The 8,019-nt window shown below is 38.0% G+C and overlaps 1 protein-coding gene across 1 annotated transcript; it reads right to left on the bottom strand.

Moving 5' to 3' along the window:
- Nucleotides 1–465: 465 nt before the first annotated feature.
- On the bottom strand, nucleotides 466–4,987 carry GFRAL (GDNF family receptor alpha like; the record flags this gene model as incomplete). Its single annotated transcript, XM_009572507.1, has 4 exons — nucleotides 466–733; nucleotides 2,761–3,088; nucleotides 3,802–3,858; nucleotides 4,559–4,987. Coding segments are annotated over 4 exons (1,082 nt in total), but the record flags the coding sequence as incomplete, so codon positions are not given.
- Nucleotides 4,988–8,019: the final 3,032 nt, after the last annotated feature.

Genomic DNA, 8,019 nt, shown 5'->3' with positions numbered 1-8,019 from the left:
TTGAGAGGTCCTATTTAAATCATTGAAGTTATTTTCTGTAGAATGAAGTCTGTTGCTAAATGTGTGTAAGCTATACTATTTAGATTCCAAGAAGAAAAGAAAGAAAAAACAACATAATATGTCATATTATTTGAAGAAACGGTGTACCGAAGTACAACATTAAGCCAGTGACAGGAAGGCTTTGGACTTTTCTAATCTGCGTAATAGTATAGACCCCAGAAATTATTCTTTTATTGTCATTCCAGCAAATTCATGTAATGAGACATGTAGTCAATTTTATTGATTTACTACTAATATAAAATATTTCCCAAAACCAGAGGAAAAAACTGTACGTGCAATTTGTATTTTGATTTGGATTAAAAAAACCGCAGACATAAATCCTGTTGAAATCAGTGGTAGCAAAGATATAGTAAAGATTTGGTGTAAGTCAGCATTTTAATACACTTTAAAATGAAGTTTTATGTGTTACTCACGTAACTCACTGAAGCAGGATTTGCTGTGAAGCATGTGATGGAAGAGCTTGCACAAAGACTGCTCCGCAGGAGGTAAATTCTGGCAGGTGCACTCCACGCGCAGCACCGTGCCCCAGTTGCTAATGTAGGCTGCTTTGCAATCAGCGTTTGCAGAACAGGGCATGTCGCCCTTGATTAAAGTTTCAAGACAAGCTTCATCATCATAGCATTTTTTTGTCACATGTCTCCAACACTTTGACCGAAAAGTTGCGTATTTTTTCCTGGTGGAAAAAAAAAGAAGTATACAATGACAGTTTAAAAATTCTGATTTCGCAAAAAGACATTTAAGGATCGTCATGAAAAGAGAGTGTATTCCCAAGGTACCACTTAAGCCTTAAAAATCACAATATTCCGTGATAGCTGGCCTAAATCCTGCTCTGATCTGCACCTAATTGGTTTGAGTGAAATCTGCAAAATTGTAATTTGAGGAAAAACTTGGTTTTACTAGAAAAGTTTTTGAGAAAAAGCAACTGCACTTCTACTCAGCACCTGTGGAGATTTTCCCAGGGTCCAGCAAAAATCAGTGCGAATACCAACAGCCTCAGATCCTCAGAGAAGAAATGTGGATAGAGGAATTAGACCAGTCATCACAATGAAACCAAAACAGGTGCCATACTAGTGGATCAGTTTGTTGGGCAGTGTGAAGGAAGAATGAATATTCAACTTATTTTACAGAAAATAATCTACATCCAATGCCAACCCCTCCTCCCCCCAAATGCTAATAAAATACAAAATGTCCAAGCCTCAGGAAAAATTAGAAGTAATTCAATTGACCTTAAAGATTAATTGATACCGGAGATAAGTTATGAGAAGAGTTAACTTGTTTCCCAGCTTAATAATCTCAAATGATTTCAGTTTATTTGCTCCTAGGATAGAATAAAATTGGCCTTTAATGCACTATGTATGACAATAGAAAACATCTATTAAAAGTTAACTAAGAAATCTGTAGGTATTAATTAGAAACCAATTTATCATTTACATTAAATGTTAGGGGACGATAAAGGTAAACTGTTGTTGAATTAATATATTAAAACATTATTTCCTTAATCATAAAATTAGGCTATTAATTTAGTGTTGATATTGTGTAGCTGTAACAAGCAAGTCACATGGAAAAACATGGACTGTTACAATACCAGCTAGGACATTATTGTAAATATTTTCATTACACAAGCAAAGGTTTCAAAGCAGATGCCACCTCTGTGCTAATGGAATTATTTTTATTCACCTCCTGATTTATAGATATGGCTAGCCATAATTCACATACTAATTTTGCTAATTATATCCACTTATTGTCCGTGCCAGGAAACATTAATGTTCCCAAAATAATGGGTAATTCAGCGAGTCTCCATTATGATATTACATGTGTATACATGCACATGCACAGACATACATTTGTAGCCCAATTCTTCTTGACATAAAAAGGGGCAATTCCCACTGACGTCAATGTGAATAGCCTGCACAGAACTGAAAGCATCTCTTGGCCTCCTGGTTTGTTGACTGAAGGTTAATTTGAGCACAGCTTTTAGGTAAAATTCAGGTCTAATCCACAAGAGAACTGGTGACTACGCTGAAAACCAAAGTAAGCCAATTGACCATCCACAAATGGTGGCAATTAAGTAGAACTACGAATATGGGCTAATCCCGTTGTGTGTTTTCTAAAATAAAACCAAATCTGAAAACTGTGTTAATCTTCATGAGTTTGGTGGTCTGTGCATGTTTCAGGACAGCTGTTTTCAAGTATCAGTCTGCTTGATGTGAAAAGAATAAGATGTCAGTTTTCTGAACGGGTCAAGTTGGTTGTATGGCCATTGGGTACAAAGGGTCAGACTCTGCGGTGGAAGAGGTAATTACTTTAACCAAACAGACTTTGTCCGGTCTGCTGCACAATTTCTGCAAACTGCTAGAGGGCAAAGGTGCAGACTGGCAGGTGTTAGCTGAAGAAAGTGGTAATGAAAATATGCAACAGCAGAGTTTGTCCAACAGAAATGGTGTTAAGCATCATGAAATAGGCAGAGATTCCAGACTTTTCTGAAAGTGAGCCTTTTCGTTTTACTTGTGGAATTACTTGTGGAATTACCACAGTTGATGCAGACATCTGTGAAGATGTCAAACAAAAGTGGTGATATACAGTAGATATGGTGCAGAAAATAATTTTGTTATAGATGAGATATATGGCATATACATAAAAATTGTTGATCGAATTATTATTCAAAAGCACATTACTGGGCAAAATCTTTCTTCTACTTACCTGCACAATTCATTCTCTTCACACATGTGAATTACATTCAGACATGACGGGGGTGGAACTGCAGAAACTGCACAGGGCTTGCCATGAAGAAGTTCTTTGGCTCTGTGACAGGATTCATCAGGCTGGATACAATCACAAAATGTCATCATCTGGGCAACTTCAGAAGGCATGTTTTGATAGAAGAACCTTATGGCTGCTTGACATTCTTCCATGTTGCACTTCTTATTTACTGAGCAAACCTTAAGGTACAGGGACAACTGTTTGTTACATACTTCATCTTCAACACACTCCTTGTTCACATCCAAACAGGTTCTGTTTGCTGCGTATGCTAAAAAGAATAACAGTTTTTAAAATGAAATCACAAGCAAACCTTTCTCAAGTGATGATTGGTAGTCATCCTGCCTGCAACATTCCCATTAAAAGCAAGTTTGACTCCCAAAAACTCTGATCCAGCTCTTCCAGCACTGCCTCTAAACCCATTGTGTGATCTTCATACTTTTCCCTTCCATTGCTTGGCCCTCATAAGCAACCCTCCTGCAAGTTTCTGCCCCTGCCAGATAAGTGAGGGAGAAGAAAGTGAAAACTGGCAAGACGAAAGTTTCTTCATAGTATGTGATGGTTTCTGTGAGTGGCTAGTGGATACCTGAAATTGCCGAAATCTCCAGCACGCAGTCTTATGCTAGGCTGTGTAGTAAGTAATGGAGAAGAGACTATAAATGGCAGTTCTGTGCTTTTAAAGCTAGTTTAGGTATTTCCAGCCTGTGCTATAAACCTCCCAAAAAGATCTATGTAATTCTGACCCTAAAATGTTTATGGGATAAGATTTGCCTCTGTAAATTTAACAGGATCAGGATTGTTACCTGATATTTTTGGATTCTTATCTATCCAGTAGCTTAACTGAAAATATGTTGGATCTATTGACTCCCTGCTCTTCAGTAATTTGAATGAAAAGTATTCCTTTTAATCTCAAGATACATTGTACGCTATCTGAAAACAGAGCTAAAACCAGTTATTAGGATTCATAAGTAAATTCAGACTTACCTTGTTTGGAGAGAGCAGATAAACTCCATTGTAATTTTGTTTCCGTACTAATATTGTCTAGAACAAAAAGATACAGATACAGGCATAAGTGATACACCATGTCTTAACTCAGTTTTTAACTTTAAAGTATTGGCTGTGTTGCTGGCATAGTGCCAGTAGTAAAAATAAACAAGAATAAAAAAAATTAGCTTGACCAAATAGGATCCGTCAGCTTGTTAACAAACTCTAAAATCACTGTTACATGTATTCATAAGTTTTGGGGTGAAAGCACAGTTTATCAATGGCTGCTGATAACATTCTCTACATAATTATAGAACCTGTGAGCTCAAGAAGAGTTTTTAGAGCTGCTCAGCACAGTATAAAGTCAGATTTCTTGTGAATAAATAAAGGCCATAGGCCTTAATGTGTTCATCAGCGCACCCAGTTTTCAAGCTCAACTAACTGCTTGTCACGAGCTAAAGTCAAGGCAGGCAGACAATTCTTGCTATTAGAAAATTATTGTTATTGGTCTTATATTGTTTCTAGTTATAGTGTAATACTAAAAGGGACTGATTTGGATCAGGTTGTATCAAATTAACACATTGAAGGACAATAGTATTTGCACCCAGGCTATCATATTGCTGTCAGATTATTCATTTGCATCTAAATAAGCCTCTTAAAACTATCCTGTTTCCAATGTTAAACTGCAAATTATTAAGAAAACCTTCTTCACAGACTTGTGCACACTACTGTTATGTATGAAAGCATTCAGACTAACCTGTGTCGGTGTCCTGATTTTTCTCATCATCGTCATCATCATCATCGTCATCATTTTCACTAGCTGCTGAAGCTTGGCTCTCTTGAGAGTATTGTAGACAAGGGTTGTTAAATATTCCCTTCCATATTTTAACACATCTCATCTGAAACAGCTCTGAGCACTTGCACTCTCCCAGCACGGTTTTCCTCAGTTCTTTCCACGCTGACAAACACTCCTGGTTGACCATCGGGAGCCTGCATTTTGCTGCGTCTGCCTGGCATGCTCGCTGGAAGCTCTTATACACTAGAAAACAGTAAGGGTCCTCTTGACAGCGTTGCTTTGCAATACTGCAGTTGTTCTCTAACTCTTCTGGGTGTCTTTGGTCTTTGGGGTTTCTGCGTTGCCTAAAACTCAGTCCGGTATCTGATCTTGACGAAGTTTCTAAATGTTCTGTACAAATAGGTGCAAACAGAAATGTAAATCAAATGGAAGATGGAACATCATCACTGGTCAGCTCAAAACAAACTCAGGAAAAGGATAATTGTCTTAATGCAATAAAATGAATGAAACACTGCTAGTTTCATTCTGAGCTGTATGTAAATACATAATAATTTCAGAGTCTTGCAGACTAGTGAATCTTCGTCATGCTTACTGTGTCCTGGAAGCTGTATAATACAGTCTACTTTAACAATTCAGCTGCTAAGAGTAATGTGAGAAACTCTCACTAAAATTACTGCATAAAGGCATTCATCTCACATAATTTTAACCACCTACAGATTGGACATATCATGGATTATCATCCTAATTCAATGCATAATTTGTGAAGAGAGAATGGCAATTCCAGAAGATGGCTCATTCATTACCTAAAATAGTCATTTAAGATAGGGAGAATTACTCCTGAAAGTATCTACCAACACCATAAATTATCATCTCTAGGTAAAACCAATACTAGTGTAACTCCATCCAAACTTTTCACTATATTGGTGAGAAATGTAATCTCAATCAGCAAAAAATATAAAATTATTTCATTTTGCTGGAAGCAAAAGCCACTTCTCCAATGACTTCAACATCAGGTTTTAGACACTCTCTTCTTGTTTGGGGCAAGGAGTAACGGATCAGGATGCTATTATTTCCTCTGCAATAAAGCCATATATTCTACTACTATATGTACACTGACTGATGCCAGCAGGGTGTGATGGATCAGAGCTGGGAATCAACCTTGGGGCTTACTTTCCAGACTCTCATTCACTGGCTGATTTTACCGCTCCTACGTCCGCTTTGCTAATCATTACTCCAGGAGACATTGGATCAGAAACTGCAAGCCTTTCATGCACTAAGTAATTTTCAATTATAGAAATAGGTTTTCTGAAGAGAAAAGAGTTCTCAGGATAATAAAAAATATATTTAAAGGAGCTGGGCCCATTGGTTACAATGGAATTTTAAAAAAGGATGCACTTTATATATTAAGTACAGCTTTATGAAGATAGTAACTGTGTTTCCCACTTCCAGTAACCTCTCCTAGATGTAGTGAAGATGCTCCTGTAACACAATGTGACACAGCTGCACAGCTGTGCATCCCCATTCACTCATACTCCCCTTCACAAGGTGGCTGGATGTGGCTCTCTGTACATAACATAGGTCTCGTGGTGCTCAGGCCTCCTTGGGCAACGAATAGCCCTCAACACACAAGGTATTTTCACTCTTGCTTTCCACTGGATTGAGCAAGAGCTTTGAAAACCATTTGAATTTCTCACATGCCTTTTATTGGTTTTGTTTATTTTAAAGGCGATATGGCATTGCATACATATGCATGTTGGTGTGTGAATACCATAGAAAAGACAAAACTAATTTGGGGGGGGAATTATCAGATTTGACAAATATGCAAAGAAATTTGAATCCAGTTAAAATGAGGGTTACAAAATTACATATTTCTTTTTGTTCTTCATAATTAAATCTTTATGTTTAGTTACCTTTATCAATGCTGCACTGTTTCCCAAGCAAAGTTGTGATGCTACAGAGATCATCTGTAGTGCAGACACAGTTTTTAAATTCCGGGTATGCGTCAGCCAGGACCTGGATGATTCTATTACATCCAACAGCATCTTCTGCCTTGCATCTATTACCTAGAACTTACCATTAAAATTATAATGTTGTTAATGTTTATGAACGCTTAAGGGATATGGTTACGTAAAACAATTCAATTGAAGCACAAAAATAATATGTTTTGCCAAGAGAAGATGGTTTGAACTTAGTTTTGTTTGAAAACCTGTCATAATTTACAGATTTTAAATAATATTCAGAGTGATATAATAAAGTTGTGGGTATGATATTGCTTTCTTTAATTTGATCTGACCCATTGCCAGAACATCTGTTTCTGTTCTTGTTTCCAAAGTACGTAAAACCTTAAAATCGTGCAGAGACCAAACTAAAAATGTGCCCAGGAGTCGAGGGGCACATCTTGAACTGAGGCACCGAAACACTCAGCTTGGTCCTGTGTAGAAATGAGGTACAGGGACAGGACTTCGCAGTGCAGGTGAAGGTACTGCCATGTATCCGATCAAGAGAGTAGGAGGGCAGCCGCAGTCCTGTGATAATGATGATGCTAACCCCATGCTGAGGGATGGCATCTCTGGTTCAGATCCCTCACTCAGGTGAGGATGGCATGAGCCTACAAATGCCTGGCAGTTTGGATACGCCCTTGGACTGCTACCCTATACAACAACTTCACTGCCTAAGTTTGGCAATAACGACAAATTTAAAGTAGTCCAAGAATATTCTGATTTTTAATTTTTTTATAATAAAAATAAGAGAAAACCTTAGTTTGCCAATCCACTTTCAAGCCCGTTGCTTGTGTGTGCACTTGAACTCAATGACAAAGACATTCACGCAGGCTGTCAGATCGTATTTTCCTTGTATATGTAGCAAAAATAAAGAGCATGTACTAGTTTGTGGTACGAAGATAAATCAATCAACCCTCTACTTTATGGACTAACAGTTTTAAAAGCATTTCATTACTTATTATTGCTTAAGAAAGTTACAAGTTGCTTAAGAAAGTTACATAAGAAGCAGTTTAATACTATTTAAGAAAGTTTTATTTTGTGAAAGCCATGGTCTGCCTTGTCAAAACAGGCACATTTCCTCTCTTTGCTTCATGGATATTAAGCATCTCGCAATACGCAGCATAAGGAGTATGTGGCTCACAAGATCCAGGCTGGTCACGGGACAGCATGAGGATCGGTTTTAATCTGCTGAGCACATATGCTGTTGCCTCTGCCCTGTCAACAGTGATGTCTGGTTTCCTGCCTTGCTGCTTCCCTGGTGACTAGCGTGGAGCAGCAGAGACCCTGCGCTCCAGTGAAACTGCAAAGCTAGCAGCCACGTGTCACCGCCGCCACGGACAAGCTTTAATGTGATTAGAGTTTTAATGTCATTTATACGTTGTTGACACAAATAGCAGTGGAAGGCAGTCTAGGCGAAGGCCT

Source organism: Fulmarus glacialis, unplaced genomic scaffold (genome assembly GCF_000690835.1).
Source record: "Fulmarus glacialis isolate BGI_N327 unplaced genomic scaffold, ASM69083v1 scaffold15642, whole genome shotgun sequence".
Taxonomy (NCBI): Eukaryota; Metazoa; Chordata; class Aves; order Procellariiformes; family Procellariidae; genus Fulmarus; species Fulmarus glacialis.
The sequence above is the reverse complement of the archived record's forward strand: the minus strand, read 5'-3'. Positions and strand labels throughout refer to the sequence as shown.